This window comes from Pongo abelii, chromosome 17 (genome assembly GCF_028885655.2).
Source record: "Pongo abelii isolate AG06213 chromosome 17, NHGRI_mPonAbe1-v2.0_pri, whole genome shotgun sequence".
Taxonomy (NCBI): Eukaryota; Metazoa; Chordata; class Mammalia; order Primates; family Hominidae; genus Pongo; species Pongo abelii.
Window position 1 is genome coordinate 26,241,999 of NC_072002.2, and position 21,933 is coordinate 26,263,931.

Consider the following 21,933-nt stretch of genomic DNA (forward strand, 5'->3'; position numbering starts at 1 on the left):
CAGGGGGTCAAGGCCAAGTCTAAACTGAAGGATATCATTTCTGGTTTCAAGAGATCATTGGATAGCCCCAGGAATGTGGTATGAAAGTAGGTCAAGTCCAACTTTCCATATGACACACGATTCCTGTTGCAGGCAGAGGGCAGGCATGGCCAGGAGGGGAGACACCCAGGGGCCCACCACCAACACCACCAGCAGAAAAGGCCTTGTCAAGCAACAGAAATATATCGCTCTCTGTATATATTCTTTGGCTTGCAAGTCAGCCGTCCAGCCAGCACCCTGACCGGGTGACTGCCCGCGTGCCTACCTTGCACCGGGGCACCAGCTTCCTTTGGGTTTTGGTTGCGGGCCTGCAGTTCCCAGGGCGCTCCATTCCACCATTCTGCTGAACAGAAACTCCTTCCTCAATAATCCCACAGGCTGGGCGGGCAGCTCAACACATCCCAGGTACCAGGGTTTCTGACACATGCCTAAGGAGCAGCAGCTCCTGTTCTTGGCCCGTTTTACCCACAGAGCGAATGCAACTCCATGCTGTTCATTTCACAATGGGGCAGAATTTCCCCTTTTAAGGAAAAGATCTTCCCTGGGCAAGAGACAGTTAATTGAAAACACTCTCAGCCCAGAAGAGTATAAGCACCCAGCAACAGGATGGCAGACTTTAATTTCCCTGTTATTAATGGATTCCAAAGTGAGACTGGGAGGATGGGGAGGGTGGAAGGGAACAGTTGAGCTTTCTGCTGCTGCAGGGGCCTGCCCCGCCTTGAATGATGCCCTGGGGATCAGTGAGTTTGGAGAATGGAGAAACCCAGGGGATCCTTAAGAGGGGAATTCACAGGGACAGGGCTGCAGGAGGTCGGTGGAGGTTGCTGAGCTCTTAGTTACCCCGACTCATTGTGTCTCTCTAATTACTACTTGCTCTCAGAGTGCAGTGAGCTGATATCCCAATGACACCTTTGTTCTCTCCACCACCTAATGCTAGCAGCAATTTAAAAACAGAATCCAGTAAAACAGCTTTACAGAAAAGCTAAGAAAGTTTTGAAGAATACATACTGTGCATCTAGAAAGGGCTGAGAATATTTTACCTTCAATTAGGACCACTGAAGATATTGTTCAGCTTGGGCATTTAAAAAACAACAACAACATTCAAAACAATGTCTTATGAACGACTCGACACCACAGTGGCTGTTTTATTCCACTGTGTGGATGACTTTGAAGGTCAAAACACTTTTTACCATTTATAAGTACTGTCAGGCCCCCAAACTATACTTAATTCTGTTTCACACGAAGCCAGTTCTTTTTCCTGAAGAAATCACCAGCTTGTCAGTGTGAGGGAGAAACAAGAGGGAGGAGCTGTGGGTTTGCAAAGAAAATGTTCACACTGTGGAGGTTAGGAATGAGTCCACGTGTTTGGGCAGGTAATGTTTCTTTGAATGTTTTAAAGACAAAGCTAACACTTACTGAAAAAAATTCAAAATGAGTCGACTTCACTTATAGGAGATGTAACATTAGAATGAAAACCTCTGCTTACCTGGTTAAAGGTTTTCTTCTCCTTGTACATTTCCCGGGTGCTTCTTCTTTTTAGGGAACTCTGAAATAGATCCAAGTGACATTCTGTGACCAAGGGCTCACATGTGACAGCCAGCATTTGCGAACATCGTCCCCACGGATGGGGACACACACACACTGAACGGAGGCTGTTTCCCACCAGAATCAAGAAACAACTTAGCATCAATGTGTAAATGCAGTTGGAGAAGTTAGATGAGGTCTTTGAATCTTAAGATTCTTAAAATCCTAATTATTGTATTTGGGGTATTCCTTAAGTGTTCAGTTTAATGAAAAAGGAAAGTGGCTGGGATAACTTTAACAGTGCAGACAAGGCAAGAAGAAGAGGAGAAAGGCAGGAAGTTTGGGAAACAGATAACTCATATTTCTGGAGCTGGTTCACTTTCCAAATCATGTTTTGTTTGGGCTAATATGAGAATTAATTGGTGTTTCCTGGCCAGGAGCAGTGGCTCATGCCTATAATCCCAATGCGGGAGGATCACTTGGGAGTTTGAGACCAGCCTGAACAACACAGTAATAAGAACTTGTCTCCACAAAAAAGAATTTTTTTTTTTTTTTTTTTTTTTTGAGATGGAGTCTCACTACTCTGTTGCCCAGGCTAGAGTGCAGTGGCGTGATTTCGGCTCACTGCAAGCTCTGCCTCCTGGGTTCATGCCATTCTCCCGCCTCAGCCTCCCGAGTAGCTGGGACTACAGGCACCCGCCACCGCGCCCAGCTAATTTTTTTGTATTTTTAGTAGAGACAGGGTTTCACTGTGTTAGCCAGGATGGTCTCAATCTCCTGACGTCGTGATCCACCTGCCTCGGCCTCCCGAAGTGCTGGGATTGCAGGTATGAGCCACCGCGCCCAGCCACACAAAAAATAATTTTTAAAAACTTAGCTGGGTGTGGAGTCATGTGCCTGTAAGTCTCAGCTACTAGTGCGACTGAGGCGGGAAGATTGTTTGAGTCCAGGAGTTCGAGGCTGCAATGAGCTATGATCAGGCCTGTAGCCCTGTACTTTAGCCTGGGCAACAGAGCAAGACCTTGTCTCAAAAAATAAATAAATAACTAGTGTTTCCTGAGTGGCCAGATAAAAAGTGGTGTGAAGGAAGAGAAGAGCGGCCCTTGTTTACAGAGAAAACCTAACTAGGTTGTGAAATTCTCAGGAAACCCACTCCAATTCATGGCTAAACCTCCATCTTAAAGATCTTACAAAGCTCCTAACTAATTCCTATGTGAAATGAAGGCCTTGGCTGTGTCCTTCAGTGCCTGGGAGCCCTGCCTAGTTTTACATTATAGACTCCAGGCAAGAAATTGCAAATACATCTGAAAATACAAACAGGAGTATGAGTAAAGGGGCCTAGAGGTGTCTGCAACAGACTAACTGGGAGATATGCCAGCTCCTGCAAAGGGAAAGTGTGAAGGCAGAAAGAAATGAGGAGTGAGAAGCATCCTAGAGGAATATGAAGGGATTTGTAGCCTCTTAATCTGCAAAGATTAAGTTAACCCTGAGGAAAGCTAGAAGGAAGCAGGTGGGGAAGCAGAGCTCTGCCGGCCCCAGACCTATCAAGGCAAGCCTGCAAAAGGAAAGAGACTGTCCCCAACGCCCACCTCCCTCCCCTCTGCAGCTCCACCTCGGGGTCCAGGGCCTCATCTGAGGTCTGCTCAGAGCCCTGACTCTCTCCGCTTTATTCCTGGGTGCCCACCCTATATCAGAAGAGTTTGCAAAGGAGGCTCTATGCAAGTCACTTACATTGCAGTTAGAACTTAAGTTCATTGACTCAGCACTGTTCACATTTTAAGTGCCTCACTCTCAGAATGCCAGCCCTTGCCATTTATGGGAAGAATCCTAGGTTAAGAAAGAGTTAAAATTCTAACTGCCCCTGAGCCTCTAGGAGGCTGGAGACCCGGAAAATATAAAATAGATAATTGAGAGAAGGCCCTCAGAGCAGAGGGCGGAAGAGTCACAGAATCATTATGGAGCAGGGGCAGCAGGCTCCCTGACTAACAAAGGTGGAAGGAACCCCAGCTGCAGAAGGCTTTATTTCCTTTAGTCTTTTTGGTAAAGTGGGTCACACTACAAAGAGAACCAGTATCCTCCAACAGGTAAAGGTAAGCCTGTCTTAAGGACAGCTTGAGTTTCTCCACCCTTAATAAGGAAGTTCCCCAAGATTTCTACCTTCATGCTTCAGTTAAGAAGTTTCTTTTGTTTGTTTTGTTTTGTTTTGAGACAGAATCTTACTCTGTCACCCAGGCTGGAGTGCACTGGTGCAATCCCGGCTCACTGCAACCTCTGCCTCTCCGGTTCAAGCGATTCTCCTGGCTCAGCCTCCCAAGCAGCTAGGATTACAGGTGTGCACCACCATGCACAGCTAATTTTTTTTTTTTAGTAGAGACGAGGTTTCACCATGTTGGCCAGGCTGGTCTCGAACTCCTGACTCAGGTGATCCACCTGCCTCGGCCTCCTAAAGTGCTGGGATTACAGGCATGAGCCACCGTGCCCGGCCAGAAGTTTCTTTTATTTGAATGAGCTGAGTGAGATAAATCCTGATGAATCAGCAGGCTCTCTCCCAAGCTTTAACCTAAAGGACTTAATTCCAGGGCTGTAATAGCAATCAGGGCCCACAGTGAGGGCAGAGCCTGCTGTCCCTGGCTTTCATCACATTCTCCCAGTGTACGCACTGAAAGAAAACTAAATGAAGTAAAATGAAAGCTAGAACTGGAGACAAAATCTACGCAGAATCATGGGCTGCTGCATTTGAGGCTGGTGGCTGGAGCACATTCTGGGTGGGAGCCCTTGGATGGACTCTTCTAGCCACCCCTACCCCATGTGTCCCTTCCCCTTGCTGATGGGCTGTCAACTGTAGCCCTGAGTCCTGCCATCCTAGCAAATCACAGAACAGGCAGGGAGTCATGGGACACTCTTCCTCCATTCACAGACTCCATTCACAGTGGCAATTAGAATGAAAAACACTGCAAGGGTTAAAGTTTTAAAGTTAATCAGAGGCCAGGGGCGGTGGCTCATGCTTGCAATCCCAGCATTTTGGGAGGCCGAAGTGGGCAGATTACTTGAGGTCAGGAGTTTGAGATTGGCCTGGCCAACATGGTGAAACTCTGTCTTTACTAAAAATACAAAAATTAGCTGGGCTTCGTGGCTTATGCCTGTAATCCCAGCTACTCGGGAGACAAAGGCAGGAGAATCGCTTGAACCCAGGAGGTGGAGGTTGCAGTGAGCTGAGATCGCGCCATTGCACTCCAGCCTGGGCAACAGAGTAAGGAGAAGGAAAGAAAGGAAACAAAGAAGAAAAGAAAGAAAAAGAAGAGAAAGAAAAGAAAGAAAGACCAGAAATTTTCAGAACCTATATGAAAGAAACCACAGAACACTGAAGATCAACATAAAATAATGCTTAATGCTGCCTAATGGGAAGACCTTGTAATACAGACACCATGTTTCTTCCAAACCATTTTGTAAGCATGATGTCATTTTAACCAAATTCCTTAAAAAAATACACACACACACACACACACACACACACATATTCGAAAAGAGTGTGTTTATGTGTTTGTGAGCGTGGTAAGAATGGACAAAGTAATTCAAAAACTCATCAAGAACAGAAGTTGGCGAACCATGGCCCTCAGGACAAATCAACCCACAGCCTGTTTTGTAAACAAACTTTAATTAGAATACAGCCTCATTTATCACTGTCTATGGCTGCTCTGCACGGCAAGGGCAGAGTAGAGCACTAGTGAAAAACTGTTAAGGCCTGCAAAGCCTCAAACTACTTTGCTGACCCCAATTTAGAAAAATAAGTTGGTGAAAATTGCCAAGAACACTTTGAAAAGGAAAAATAATGTCAGTATTTGTGCTATTAGATATAAAAATTCAATACAATGGTTCGGTGCTAGTATAAGATAGACAGATTAATGAAACTAAACAGAAGGCTCAGAAATAGATTAAAGAATATATGAGATTTTGATAATTGATACAGGTCATATTTTGAACTAGTGAGGAAAGGATGAACTACTTGGTATGTGTTGGGGAAACAACTAAACACACTGTGAGATCAAAAAAGGTGAGACACATACTATATAGAGATAAATCTTAGATGAATTAAAATTTTAGATGCAAAAAAATCATAAAGGAACAAGAAAAAAAAGATCAATTGATGTGTGATCTTTATAAACACAGAAACAAAAGCAGAAACATCCAGAGAAAAGATTGATAGATTGGTAAGATTTTTCACTTTTAAAAAGAATATATCAAAAGAAACCACTTATAGTATTAAAAGGCAAATGACAAACTGGAAAAAAGATTTTTCTAACACATGACAGACAAAAGAGTAGCATCTTGCAAGCAACGGAAAACACATCTTAATAAAATAAACAAACGGCCAATAAACACAATTACTGACAATTAAAACAAGTTTTTTTTTCACTTAGAGATTTATAGACTCAAAAAAGCAGGGCACTCAGTGTTAGCATGAACCCAGGGAGACGGGCACTTCTGTGCACATGAAGGGGCGTGAGAAACCTGCAGCATGGCGGGGGGTGTGGGGGGATGGTGGTGCAACTTGGCCTTACAAAGGCATAGGTTGAGAGGTGTAATTCCACCTCTGAGAACATACCCTAAGCACAAGAGACATGCACCAAGATTTATAAATGAGAATACTCTTCACAGCACCTTCTATCATCGTGAGTGAATACTATGGAGGTATTACAATTTTTTCCTTTTATTTTATTGTATATATTTAAGATATACAACATGATGTTTTGATATGCTCATCTCAGAATACACATAGTGAAACGATTGCTACAGTTAGGCAAATCAACATAACCATCATCTCATACAGTTACCTTTCTTTCTTATCATTTTTTGTGGTTAGCATCCCTAAAAGCTATGCTCTTGACAAATCACTAGTACACAATACAATAGGACTCATCGTCCTCATGTTGTATACTAGATTTCTAGATACAGTCATGCTTTTGAAGACTATTTAAGGATATAGGAAATGCTCATAATACACTATAAAGAAAATACAGGTTATAGACAGCATATATTTAGTGACCTCAAAATGCTTAAAATATATTTATATTTAATATATAACATATATTAAATAGTAATATATAACACATATATATAACATAATAATATATAGCATATATATATAAGGAAAGTGGCCTGCAGCAGTATAGCATATATATATAAGGAAAGTGGCCTGGAGCAGTATAGCATATATATATAAGGAAAGTGGCCTGGAGCAGTATAGCATATATATATAAGGAAAGTGGCCTGCAGCAGTATAGCATATATATATAAGGAAAGTGGCCTGGAGCAGTAGAGCATATATATATAAGGAAAGTGGCCTGCAGCAGTATAGCATATATATATAAGGAAAGTGGCCTGGAGCAGTAGAGCATATATATATAAGGAAAGTGGCCTGGAGCAGTAGAGCATATATATATAAGGAAAGTGGCCTGCAGCAGTATAGCATATATATATAAGGAAAGTGGCCTGGAGCAGTATAGCATACATATATAAGGAAAGTGGCCTGCAGCAGTATAGCATATATATATAAGGAAAGTGGCCTGGAGCAGTATAGCATACATATATAAGGAAAGTGGCCTGCAGCAGTATAGCATATATATATAAGGAAAGTGGCCTGGAGCAGTATAGCATATATATATAAGGAAAGTGGCCTGCAGCAGTATAGCATATATATATAAGGAAAGTGGCCTGGAGCAGTAGAGCATATATATATAAGGAAAGTGGCCTGGAGCAGTAGAGCATATATATATAAGGAAAGTGGCCTGCAGCAGTATAGCATATATATATAAGGAAAGTGGCCTGGAGCAGTATAGCATACATATATAAGGAAAGTGGCCTGCAGCAGTATAGCATATATATATAAGGAAAGTGGCCTGGAGCAGTATAGCATATATATATAAGGAAAGTGGCCTGGAGCAGTATAGCATATATATATAAGGAAAGTGGCCTGCAGCAGTATAGCATATATATATAAGGAAAGTGGCCTGGAGCAGTATAGCATATATATATAAGGAAAGTGGCCTGGAGCAGTATAGCATACATATATAAGGAAAGTGGCCTGCAGCAGTATAGCATATATATATAAGGAAAGTGGCCTGGAGCAGTATAGCATATATATATAAGGAAAGTGGCCTGCAGCAGTATAGCATATATATATAAGGAAAGTGGCCTGGAGCAGTAGAGCATATATATATAAGGAAAGTGGCCTGGAGCAGTAGAGCATATATATATAAGGAAAGTGGCCTGCAGCAGTATAGCATATATATATAAGGAAAGTGGCCTGGAGCAGTATAGCATACATATATAAGGAAAGTGGCCTGCAGCAGTATAGCATATATATATAAGGAAAGTGGCCTGGAGCAGTATAGCATATATATATAAGGAAAGTGGCCTGGAGCAGTATAGCATATATATATAAGGAAAGTGGCCTGCAGCAGTATAGCATATATATATAAGGAAAGTGGCCTGGAGCAGTATAGCATATATATATAAGGAAAGTGGCCTGGAGCAGTATAGCATACATATATAAGGAAAGTGGCCTGCAGCAGTATAGCATATATATATAAGGAAAGTGGCCTGGAGCAGTATAGCATACATATATAAGGAAAGTGGCCTGCAGCAGTATAGCATATATATATAAGGAAAGTGGCCTGGAGCAGTATAGCATACATATATAAGGAAAGTGGCCTGCAGCAGTATAGCATATATATATAAGGAAAGTGGCCTGGAGCAGTATAGCATATATATATAAGGAAAGTGGCCTGGAGCAGTATAGCATACATATATAAGGAAAGTGGCCTGCAGCAGTATAGCATATATATATAAGGAAAGTGGCCTGGAGCAGTATAGCATACATATATAAGGAAAGTGGCCTGCAGCAGTAGAGCATATATATATAAGGAAAGTGGCCTGCAGCAGTATAGCATATATATATAAGGAAAGTGGCCTGCAGCAGTATAGCATATATATATAAGGAAAGTGGCCTGCAGCAGTATAGCATATATATATAAGGAAAGTGGCCTGGAGCAGTAGAGCATATATATATAAGGAAAGTGGCCTGGAGCAGTAGAGCATATATATATAAGGAAAGTGGCCTGCAGCAGTATAGCATATATATATAAGGAAAGTGGCCTGGAGCAGTATAGCATACATATATAAGGAAAGTGGCCTGCAGCAGTATAGCATATATATATAAGGAAAGTGGCCTGCAGCAGTATAGCATATATATATAAGGAAAGTGGCCTGGAGCAGTAGAGCATATATATATAAGGAAAGTGGCCTGGAGCAGTAGAGCATATATATATAAGGAAAGTGGCCTGGAGCAGTATAGCATACATATATAAGGAAAGTGGCCTGCAGCAGTATAGCATATATATATAAGGAAAGTGGCCTGGAGCAGTATAGCATATATATATAAGGAAAGTGGCCTGGAGCAGTATAGCATATATATATAAGGAAAGTGGCCTGCAGCAGTATAGCATATATATATAAGGAAAGTGGCCTGGAGCAGTATAGCATATATATATAAGGAAAGTGGCCTGGAGCAGTATAGCATACATATATAAGGAAAGTGGCCTGCAGCAGTATAGCATATATATATAAGGAAAGTGGCCTGGAGCAGTATAGCATATATATATAAGGAAAGTGGCCTGCAGCAGTATAGCATATATATATAAGGAAAGTGGCCTGGAGCAGTAGAGCATATATATATAAGGAAAGTGGCCTGGAGCAGTAGAGCATATATATATAAGGAAAGTGGCCTGCAGCAGTATAGCATATATATATAAGGAAAGTGGCCTGGAGCAGTATAGCATACATATATAAGGAAAGTGGCCTGCAGCAGTATAGCATATATATATAAGGAAAGTGGCCTGGAGCAGTATAGCATATATATATAAGGAAAGTGGCCTGGAGCAGTATAGCATATATATATAAGGAAAGTGGCCTGCAGCAGTATAGCATATATATATAAGGAAAGTGGCCTGGAGCAGTATAGCATATATATATAAGGAAAGTGGCCTGGAGCAGTATAGCATACATATATAAGGAAAGTGGCCTGCAGCAGTATAGCATATATATATAAGGAAAGTGGCCTGGAGCAGTATAGCATACATATATAAGGAAAGTGGCCTGCAGCAGTATAGCATATATATATAAGGAAAGTGGCCTGGAGCAGTATAGCATACATATATAAGGAAAGTGGCCTGCAGCAGTATAGCATATATATATAAGGAAAGTGGCCTGGAGCAGTATAGCATACATATATAAGGAAAGTGGCCTGCAGCAGTAGAGCATATATATATAAGGAAAGTGGCCTGGAGCAGTATAGCATATATATATAAGGAAAGTGGCCTGGAGCAGTATAGCATATATATATAAGGAAAGTGGCCTGCAGCAGTATAGCATATATATATAAGGAAAGTGGCCTGGAGCAGTATAGCATATATATATAAGGAAAGTGGCCTGGAGCAGTATAGCATACATATATAAGGAAAGTGGCCTGCAGCAGTATAGCATATATATATAAGGAAAGTGGCCTGGAGCAGTATAGCATACATATATAAGGAAAGTGGCCTGCAGCAGTATAGCATATATATATAAGGAAAGTGGCCTGGAGCAGTATAGCATACATATATAAGGAAAGTGGCCTGCAGCAGTATAGCATATATATATAAGGAAAGTGGCCTGGAGCAGTATAGCATATATATATAAGGAAAGTGGCCTGGAGCAGTATAGCATACATATATAAGGAAAGTGGCCTGCAGCAGTATAGCATATATATATAAGGAAAGTGGCCTGGAGCAGTATAGCATACATATATAAGGAAAGTGGCCTGCAGCAGTAGAGCATATATATATAAGGAAAGTGGCCTGGAGCAGTATAGCATATATATATAAGGAAAGTGGCCTGCAGCAGTATAGCATATATATATAAGGAAAGTGGCCTGCAGCAGTATAGCATATATATATAAGGAAAGTGGCCTGGAGCAGTATAGCATATATATATAAGGAAAGTGGCCTGCAGCAGTATAGCATATATATATATAAGGAAAGTGGCCTGCAGCAGTATAGCATATATATATAAGGAAAGTGGCCTGGAGCAGTATAGCATATATATATAAGGAAAGTGGCCTGCAGCAGTATAGCATATATATATAAGGAAAGTGGCCTGCAGCAGTATAGCATACATATATAAGGAAAGTGGCCTGCAGCAGTAGAGCATATATATATAAGGAAAGTGGCCTGCAGCAGTACACCCCCAAATGTTAACGGTCATCATGTTCAGGTGACAGGATTATTAGTGATTTTCATTTTCTTTCTTTTGTGGCTTTCATAAATGATCTACAGTAAGTACTATTTCCTTTAAAATGGAAAAAAAAAGGTCAGAAAAATAAAACTTGCGTTTTAAAGATGTCAGAGAAAAGAGACTATCATGGATCTCCTATGTGGGATTGCAATGACAATTCAATGGAAGTTATTCACCAATTTCTGGGGTCTCTTCCCATAAGCTGATATTGTTTTCATCAGCTCGGTCCTTCGAATATAGCCTATGCATATGTGGTTGGTTAAAAAGACCAGGAAGCCCCCTGAGGGTTGGGGAAACTGGCCAGGTACCCCATGCATTACACATCTCCAGGCATATGGTCCCCTGGCCAAGTGCCAAGCAGTCATGAGGAACAATCACTGTGCCTCCAGCACAGAGCCGCACAGGCTCCTCAATGGCCACCTGCCAGGGTCTTGTCCAGTGTAGCGTACCAGATGCCACTGGACCCTGGGTGAAGTGACCACGGGTGTAGGACAATTTGTGTGCACATTAGTCATGCCCAGTTTATTCCTCTGGATGCCTCAGAGATCCAATGGAGAGTGTCTTCCAAGGAACAATGAAGGGAACAGGTAAATGCAGACTATTAAATAACATGAACCCCCGCCAGTGGGGGCTTTGCCTGGTGACTAATTCTACTCCCTCCTTTTAGCCTGATCAATTGCCAGCAAATCAATTGCATATTCCTACTGAAAAGAAAAAAAAATTAAGTTTGTGAATCCAAACTGAATCCATCTAAGGCTGATGCTTTGCTGAGTATTGAAAATGATTAAATAAAATATGAAGTTAGACAATTATTTGGACTTTCATGTCCATTCTTAATGCTTCCTATTTTAAGTTGGCCAATTTCTTCCACACAATTTCAGAAAAATTAATAAGCTCTCAATTGCTAAAGTGTGTCAGAGACAGACTTTGAAAGTCTAAATTTTTAAAAAATTTAGATTGGTAATAAAAGGAGACAAATAAAAATTAGGATGCTGTAAATTATAAGTATGGGAACGAGGATGTAGACGCAGACTGATAATTTTCAGAATTCTTACAGATTCTTTTTTTTTTTTTTTTTTTTTTTTTTTTACATTTTTTTTTTCTTTTATTATTATTATTATTATTATTATACTTTAGGTTTTATGGTACATGTGCACAATGTGCAGGTAAGTTACATATGTATACATGTGCCATGCTGGTGCGCTGCACCCACCAACTCGTCATCTAGCATTAGGTATATCTCCCAATGCTATCCCTCCCCCCTCCCCCCACCCCACAACAGTCCCCAGAGTGTGATGTTCCCCTTCCTGTGTCCATGTGTTCTCATTGTTCAATTCCCACCTATGAGTGAGAATATGCGGTGTTTGGTTTTTTGTTCTTGCGATAGTTTACTGAGAATGATGATTTCCAATTTCATCCATGTCCCTACAAAGGACGTGAACTCATCATTTTTTATGGCTGCATAGTATTCCATGGTGTATATGTGCCACATTTTCTTAATCCAGTCTATCATTGTTGGACATTTGGGTTGGTTCCAAGTCTTTGCTATTGTGAATAATGCCGCAATAAACATACGTGTGCATGTGTCTTTATAGCAGCATGATTTATAGTCCTTTGGGTATATACCCAGTAATGGGATGGCTGGGTCGAATGGAATTTCTAGTTCTAGATCCCTGAGGAATCGCCACACTGACTTCCACAAGGGTTGAACTAGTTTACAGTCCCACCAACAGTGTAAAAGTGTTCCTATTTCTCCACATCCTCTCCAGCACCTGTTGTTTCCTGACTTTTTAATGATTGCCATTCTAACTGGTGTGAGATGGTATCTCATTGTGGTTTTGATTTGCATTTCTCTGATAGCCAGTGATGGTGAGCATTTTTTCATGTGTTTTTTGGCTGCATCAATGTCTTCTTTTGAGAAGTGTCTGTTCATGTCCTTTGCCCACTTTTTGATGGGGTTGTTTTTTTCTTGTAAATTTGTTGGAGTTCATTGTAGATTCTGGATATTAGCCCTTTGTCAGATGAGTAGGTTGCAAAAATTTTCTCCCATTTTGTAGGTTGCCTGTTCACTCTGATGGTAGTTTCTTTTGCTGTGCAGAAGCTCTTGAGTTTAATTAGATCCCATTTGTCAATTTTGGCTTTTGTTGCCATTGCTTTTGGTGTTTTAGACATGAAGTCCTTGCCCATGCCTATGTCCTGAATGGTAATGCCTAGGTTTTCTTCTAGGGTTTTTATGGTTTTAGGTCTAACATTTAAGTCTTTAATCCATCTTGAATTGATTTTTGTATAAGGTGTAAGGAAGGGATCCAGTTTCAGCTTTCTACATATGGCTAGCCAGTTTTCCCAGCACCATTTATTAAATAGGGAATCCTTTCCCCATTTCTTGTTTTTGTCAGGTTTGTCAAAGATCAGATACTTGTAGATATGTGGCATTATTTCTGACGGCTCTGTTCTGTTCCATTGATCTATATCTCTGTTTTGGTACCAGTACCATGCTGTTTTGGTTACTGTAGCCTTGTAGTATAGTTTGAAGTCAGGTAGTGTGATGCCTCCAGCTTTGTTTTGGCTTAGGATTGACTTGGTGATGCGGGCTCTTTTTTGGTTCCATATGAACTTTAAAGTAGTTTTTTCCAATTCTGTGAAGAAAGTCATTGGTAGTTTGATGGGGATGGCATTGAATCTGTAAATTACCTTGGGAAGGATGGCCATTTTCATGATATTGATTCTTCCTACCCATGAGCATGGAATGTTCTTCCATTTGTTTGTATCCTCTTTTATTTCCTTGAGCAGTGGTTTGTAGTTCTCCTTGAAGAGGTCTTTCACATCCCTTGTAAGTTGGATTCCTAGGTATTTTATTCTCTTTGAAGCAATTGTGAATGGGAGTTCACTCATGATTTGGCTCTCTGTTTGTCTGTTATTGATGTATAAGAATGCTTGTGATTTTTGCACATTGATTTTGTATCCTGAGACTTTGCTGAAGTTGCTTATCAGCTTAAGGAGATTTTGGGCTGAGACAATGGGGTTTTCTAGATATACTATCATGTCATCTGCAAACAGGGACAATTTGACTTCCTCTTTTCCTAATTGAATACCCTTGATTTCCTTCTCCTGCCTAATTGCCCTGGCCAGAACTTCCAACACTATGTTGAATAGAAGAGGTGAGAGAGGGCATCCCTGTCTTGTGCCAGTTTTCAAAGGGAATGCTTCCAGTTTTTGCCCATTCAGTATGATATTGGCTGTGGGTTTGTCATAAATAGCTCTTATTATTTTGAGATACGTCCCATCAATTCCTAATTTATTGAGAGTTTTTAGCATGAAGGGTTGTTGAATTTTGTCAAAGGCCTTTTCTGCATCTATTGAGATAATCATGTGGTTTTTGTCTTTCGTTCTGTTTATATGCTGGATTACATTTATTGATTTGCGTATATTGAACCAGCCTTGCATCCCAGGGATGAAGCCCACTTGATCATGGTGGATAAGCTTTTTGATGTGCTGCTGGATTCGATTTGCCAGTATTTTATTGAGGATTTTTGCATCAATGTTCATCAAGGATATTGGTCTAAAATTCTCTTTTTTTGTTGTGTCTCTGCCAGGCTTTGGTATCAGGATGATGCTGGCCTCATAAAATGAGTTAGGGAGGATTCCCTCTTTTTCTATTGATTGGAATAGTTTCAGAAGGAATGGTACCAGCTCCTCCTTGTACCTCTGGTAGAATTCGGCTGTGAATCCATCTGGACCTGGACTTTTTTTGGTTGGTAAGCTATTGATTATTGCCACAATTTCAGCTCCTGTTATTGGTCTATTCAGAGATTCAACTTCTTCCTGGTTTAGTCTTGGGAGGGTGTATGTGTTGAGGAATTTATCCATTTCTTCTAGATTTTCTAGTTTATTTGCATAGAGGTGTTTGTAATATTCTCTGATGGTAGTTTGTATTTCTGTGGGATCGGTGGTGATATCCCCTTTATCATTTTTTATTGCATCTATTTGATTCTTCTCTCTTTTTTTCTTTATTAATCTTGCTAGCGGTCTATCAATTTTGTTGATCCTTTCAAAAAACCAGCTCCTGGATTCATTTATTTTTTGAAGGGTTTTTTGTGTCTCTATTTCCTTCAGTTCTGCTCTGATTTTAGTTATTTCTTGCCTTCTGCTAGCTTTTGAATGTGTTTGCTCTTGCTTTTCTAGTTCTTTTAATTGTGATGTTAGGGTGTCAATTTTGGATCTTTCCTGCTTTCTCTTGTGGGCATTTAGTGCTATAAATTTCCCTCTCCACACTGCTTTGAATGCATCCCAGAGATTCTGGTATGTTGTGTCTTGGTTCTCGTTGGTTTCAAAGAACATCTTTATTTCTGCCTTCATTTCGTTATGTACCCAGTAGTCATTCAGGAGCAGGTTGTTCAGTTTCCACGTAGTTGAGCGGTTTTGAGTGAGATTCTTAATCCTGAGTTCTAGCTTGATTGCACTGTGATCTGAGAGACAGTTTGTTACAATTTCTGTTCTTTTACATTTATTGAGGAGAGCTTTACTTCCAAGTATATGGTCAATTTTGGAATAGGTGTGGTGTGGTGCTGAAAAAAATGTATATTCTGTTGATTTGGGGTGGAGAGTTCTGTAGATGTCTATTAGGTCCGCTTGGTGCAGAGCTGAGTTCAATTCCTGGGTATCCTTGTTGACTTTCTGTCTCGTTGATCTGTCTAATGTTGACAGTGGGGTGTTAAAGTCTCCCATTATTAATGTGTGGGAGTCTAAGTCTCTTTGTAGGTCACTCAGGACTTGCTTTATGAATCTGGGTGCTCCTGTATTGGGTGCATATATATTTAGGATAGTTAGCTCTTCTTGTTGAATTAATCCCTTTACCATTATGTAATGGCCTTCTTTGTCTCTTTTGATCTTTGTTGGTTTAAAGTCTGTTTTATCAGAGACTAGGATTGCAACCCCTGCCTTTTTTTGTTTTCCATTTGCTTGGTAGATCTTCCTCCATCCTTTTATTTTGAGCCTATGTGTGTCTCTGCACGTGAGATGGGTTTCCTGAATACAGCACACTGATGGGTCTTGAGTCTTTATCCAGTTTGCCAGTCTGTGTCTTTTAATTGGAGCATTTAGTCCATTTACGTTTAAAGTTAATATTGTTATGTGTGAATTTGATCCTGTCATTATGATGTTAGCTGGATATTTTGCTCGTTAGTTGATGCAGTCTCTTCCTAGTCTCGATGTTCTTTACATTTCGGTATGATTTTGCAGTGGCTGGTACCGGTTGTGCCTTTCCATGTTTAGCACTTCCTTCAGGAGCTCTTTTAGGGCAGGCCTGGTGGTGACAAAATCTCTCAGCATTTGCTTGTCTGTAAAGTATTTTATTTCTCCTTCACTTATGAAGCTTAGTTTGGCAGGATATGAAATTCTGGGTTGAAAATTCTTTTCTTTAAGAATGTTGAATATTGGCCCCCACTCTCTTCTGGCTTGTAGGGTTTCTGCCGAGAGATCCGCTGTTAGTCTGATGGGCTTCCCTTTGATGGTAACCCGACCTTTCTCTCTGGCTGCCCTTAACATTTTTTCCTTCATTTCAACTTTGGTGAATCTGACAATTATGTGTCTTGGAGTTGCTCTTCTCGAGGAGTATCTTTGTGGCGTTCTCTGTATTTCCTGAATCTGAATGTTGGCCTGCCTTGCTAGATTGGGGAAGTTCTCCTGGATAATATCCTGCAGAGTGTTTTCCAACTTGGTTCCATTCTCCCCGTCACTTTCAGGTACGCCAATCAGACGTAGATTTGGTCTTTTCACATAGTCCCACATTTCTTGGAGGCTTTGCTCGTTTCTTTTTATTCTTTTTTCTCTAAACTTCCCTTCTCGCTTCATTTCATTCATTTCATCTTCCAGGGCTGATACCCTTTCTTCCATTTGATCGCATCGGCTCCTGAGGCTTCTGCATTCTTCACGTAGTTCTCGAGCCTTGGTTTTCAGCTCCATCAGCTCCTTTAAGCACTTCTCTGTATTGGTTATTCTAGTTATACATTCTTCTAAATTTTTTTCAAAGTTTTCAACTTCTTTGCCTTTGGTTTGAATATCCTCCCGTAGCTCGGAGTAATTTGATCGTCTGAAGCCTTCTTCTCTCAGCTCGTCAAAGTCATTCTCCGTCCAGCTTTGTTCCGTTGCTGGTGAGGAACTGCGTTCCTTTGGAGGAGGAGAGGTACTCTGGTTTTTAGAGTTTCCAGTTTTTCTGCTCTGTTTTTTCCCCATCTTTGTGGTTTTATCTACTTTTGGTCTTTGATGATGGTGATGTACAGATGGGTTTTTGGTGTGGATGTCCTTTCTGTTAGTTTTCCTTCTAACAGACAGAACCCTCAGCTGCAGGTCTGTTGGAGTACCTGTCCGGCCGTGTGAGGTGTCAGTCTGCCCCTGCTGGGGGGTGCCTCCCAGTTAGGCTGCTCGGGGGTCAGGGGTCAGGGACCCACTTGAGGAGGCAGTGAGCCCGTTCTCAGATCTCCAGCTGCGTGCTGGGAGAACCACTGCTCTCCTCAAATCTGTCAGACAGGGACATTTAAGTCTGCAGAGGTTACTGCTGTCTTTTTGTTTGTCTGTGTCCTGCCCCCAGAGGTGGAGCCTACAGAGGCAGGCAGGCCTCCTTGAGCTGTGGTGGGCTCCACCCAGTTCAAGCTTCCAGGCTGCTTTGTTTACCTAAGCGAGCCTGGGCAATGGCGGGCGCCCCTCCCCCAGCCTCGCTGCCGACTTGCTGTTTGATCTCAGACTGCTGTGCTAGCAATCAGCGAGACTCCGTGGGCGTAGGACCCTCTGAGCCAGGTGCGGGCTATACTCTCCTGGGGCACCGTTTCCTAAGCCCGTCGGAAAAGCACAGTATTCGGGTGGGAGTGGCCCGATTTTCCAGGTGCCGTCTGTCACCCCTGGAAGGGGAACTCCCTGACCCCTTGTGCTTCCCGAGTGAGGCAATGCCTTGCCCCTGCTTCGGCTGGCACACGGTGCGCTCACCCACTGACCTGCGCCCACTGTCTGGCACTCCCTAGTGAGATGAACACGGTACCTCAGATGGAAATGCAGAAATCACCCGTCTTCTGCGTCGCTCGCGCTGGGAGCTGTAGACCGGAGCTGTTCCTATTCGGCCATCTTGGCTCCTCCCCCCCAGATTCTTATTATTCAGAAAGTTTGTAGGTTTTTGGGGGGTAGTTTATAGCACACACAGATATAAAACCAGATTAAGGAACTGAAGGTGCAGAGGTCTTCTTCTCCCTTTTAGAAGGAAGTTATTAAGATTCCTTTACTCATATTAAATTGGTCATGGGAGCTCATGCCTGTAATCCCAGCACTTTGGGAGGCTGAGGTAGGGGGGAATCATTTGAGGCCAGGAGTTCAAGAGTAGCCTGAGCAACACTGCGAGACCCCATCTCTATCATATAAAATAATTTTTAAAAAAAGATTATTTTACCCATATTAAAGTTGTCATTTAAGTGCCAGAAGATGTGAAGGATGTGAAATAATTAGCCTCTCGTTCAGCTAGAAGCAGTACATCCTCCTGGCTGGAAGATGCCTCCCCACCCTTCCTCCTCTTCACTTATCCCTTTATTTGTTTTTATTCTAAATATTATGCCATAAGAGGTATTATTTATTTATTTATGTTTTCACCTATCCCTTTAATAGTTCCGGGGAGCCTGCTTCCTTTCACACCATGGAGCTGCTTGCTTCACCTTGCACTGGAATTACACAGCAGGATCCAATAAAAACAAAACCCCTTCTCAGATCCAGTGGAAAACCCTCCTTAGCCATAATGCAAAGGAAACCCTTTCTCCTAGTCCTTTTTAAGAGCACAGTGATCTTAATGATATTAACAACTACCATATGTGTTGGGCACTCACTCACGCCAGGCACAATGCTAAACTCTCTTTACACATCTGTTATGGACTAAATGTTTGTGTCTCCCCAAATTCCTATGTGGAAGCCCTAATTCTCAACGTGCTGGTATTAGGAAGTGAGGCCTTTGGGACATAACTAGGTTCCGATGAGGTCATGAAGGTAGAACCCCCTACAATGGGATTAGCGTCCTTATAAGACGAGGAAGAGGCATCAGAGCTTCCTCTCTCTGCCACGGGAGGATTCATCGAGAAGGCAGCTTTCTGCAAGCCAGAAAGAAGGTCCTCACCAGAACCCAACCCGACCTTGGACTCTGTGGCCTCCAGAACTGTGAGAAATAAATGTTCTTTAAGCCCCCAGCCTGTGATATTTTGTTACAGCAGCCCAAGCTAAGACAATATCTAATCTAATTCAATCCTGACAAGAGTCTGGGGAGGCATATGCTATTACCACTGAGTAACAGACAAGAAAACTAAAACACAGTCAAAAGTTGGGTAATGTTTCAAGATCCCCTAAACTTGGAGATGGGCCACCAACCTGGGCCCAACCATAAGCCTACATTCAAGGTCACAGCCCTCAGACCCTCAGAGCTACCTTCCAGGCCTCTCATAGCCCAATCGCCCATATTTGGGCTGTTTTCTGGTTTCTTAGCCCCAAATTACCAATTTTTCTCATCCAAAAAATCTTTGCCTTTCTTTAGCAAAAGAGCACAAAGGACTATTATAGGAATGGTTACAAGTTGCTACATTCGCAGGTGCTGCATGGCTATGAAATAATATTTGTTGGCACTGATGATTTCTCAAAGGATCTGAGGCTGCAGACGGCAGAATTCCTTATTTGGAAAAGTAAGACAGAAAACTATTATTAGAGGACAAATGTTATAAGTAAATGAGGGAAAGAAGAGGAAAATTACATTGAGATACTTTGGCTAAAGAAGAGTGGGGCCATGAGCCAGAGCACGGTTCAGGATTCCCAGCATCCAAGTCAAAGAGTTTGGGAAGGCCCCAAAGGCAACAGCCTGGCCAGCAAGTGGAAGGTCAGGGTCACCAGGCCACCTGGGATGAACACAGATGCCCAGTACACCCCCTAGCAAATGCCACTTTCTCCTGGAGGAAGAACACTGCACATGCAAACTCAGGAACATGACATACATTGCTTTGCAATATGAGCTAGTTGGCTCATTTTAACCTTTGTGATATGTACCTTAAAGCCTAGTTTTTGGAAAAAAAACTAGGTATGTTTTGGCTAAAACATACTATCACATAGTACTCTGAACCAAACATTGCAAAATAAACTAAACCAAAGGTAATAAAGTAAAACTGTAAATTATAATTACAGTGCAAAGAAAAATTGTTAACTGATGACCATGACAAAACCATAATGATGACTGCACCAAAAACATAGTATCCTTCCCCCAAACTGCAAGAATCCCAACTCTCTGCACATCCATGCAGGCACTCAGCAATACCATGGAGCACAGTAGGAAATATGGAATCAGAATCCTACATTTGAGAAACCCCTACAGATGGGCCCTTGGGCATTGATAAAAGTTGAAAGTCTGTAGAAACATGACATTTGCCTGTCAGACTGAGTATAAGGCTGTGTCTTTTAGAAAATAATCTGTTCCTAGCCAGGCGCGCTGGCTCATGCCTGTATTCCCTGCACTTTGGGAGGCCAAGGCGGTTGGATCACCTGAGGTCAGGAGCTCGAGACTAGCCAGGCCAACATGGTGAAACCCCATCTCTGCTAAAATACAAAAATTAGCTGGGCCCACGTGCTGATGCACACCTGTAATCCCAGCTACTCGGGAGGCCGAGGCAGGAGAATTGCTTGAACCTGGGAGATGGAGGTTGCAGTGAGCCAAGATCACACCACTGCACTCCGGCCTGGGTGACAGAGCGAGACTCCATCTCAAAAAAAAAAAAAAAAAGAAAATAATCTGTTCCCACCTCTGCCATTGGTCTAATGGAAGGAAATCTACCAGTCCATCAAGAGAAGCAAATTATTTCCTAGTGTCATGAAACAAAGCAAGAGAGTTAGAACTACTTTGAAAACAAAACAAAGCTGAAAAATCATACAAATAAATGATACATTAAAATGCTGCCCTCTTTTCAGAGAAAACCCATCATCGGTTTTTCAGATGCATGTAATATGAAAAAATATTTAACTGTCAAAGAGCACACAGGAAAGTTCTGAGTTACTCCTGATACTATTTTACATTAATCTGCCAACATACCCTACAGACCCTCTGATTTGACTTTAAGTATCGTTCTAATTATAGAGTACACCATTACAGTAGTAAAACTTTGTGTATACAGTTGTCAAAACTCAGTGAATGTGAACTAAGATCCGTGCATTTCTGTCCACATGAGTTTACTCAAAAAAGATATAAACAAAAATTTAGCTCTAGTTAACAACATGTATTTTGGAGAAAGTGAATCGGCATCTACAATTTATTTTCAAATGCACCAAAAAATAAGATGGGTGAATGAATAAAAAGATGGGTGGATAAACCAAGTATAGTACAATGTTAACATACAGTGTGAATGGGTGGGGATAACAGGTGTGTTCACTACAAAACTCTTTTTGCTATCTGTTTGAAAATTTTCATAATAAAATGTTGGGAAGAAAGAAATCAGGCACATAAATTTTCATTTGCACTAAAAGTTAATATAATATAATATTTTGTAGCCATTAAAAATCATGATTACTAAAAAATTTTAATGACAGAAAATTTTTCATAAAACATTCACCTTTTAAATGTAGGATTAAAAATATATACTTAATGTCATCTCAACAAGATTAAATATTTTTGTCTTGGAAATGTTTGGAAACAAATACACTAAAATGCTAACAGGTCTTATCAATGGGGAATAGAATTATGGATGACTTTATGTTTTTGTTTATAGATTTTTTTCCATTCCCCCAAATAGTCAAGATTAATATTTTTTTTCCAAATCAGAAAGGTTCTTATTTTTTAAGGACAATGGAATTGACCTAGTGTAATGCAAACATCCCACACCTCCATTAAACCTCTGCTCTGCCTCACCTGGAAATGATGGACAAGACTGATGGACCCTGGGTACTTAAGCCAGACAGAAATGAACAGGAGATTAAACTGCAGGATTAACCCCCAGGCAGGATTAGCTCTGTGCCACTGGGGATCATCAAATACATCTTTGTGCA

The 21,933-nt window shown here is 41.4% G+C and overlaps 1 protein-coding gene across 9 annotated transcripts in view; it reads right to left on the bottom strand.

Moving 5' to 3' along the window:
* Window positions 1-21,933, bottom strand: part of MTCL1 (microtubule crosslinking factor 1) — a 138,279-nt gene that overhangs the window by 53,048 nt on the left and 63,298 nt on the right. For all 9 annotated transcript variants that reach the window (XM_054537664.2, XM_063716846.1, XM_024235854.3 and 6 more), the window contains exon 4: window positions 1,526-1,585. In XM_054537664.2, coding sequence (XP_054393639.1) covers window positions 1,526-1,585 — 60 coding nt within the window. The remainder of the gene's footprint in view (window positions 1-1,525; window positions 1,586-21,933) is intronic.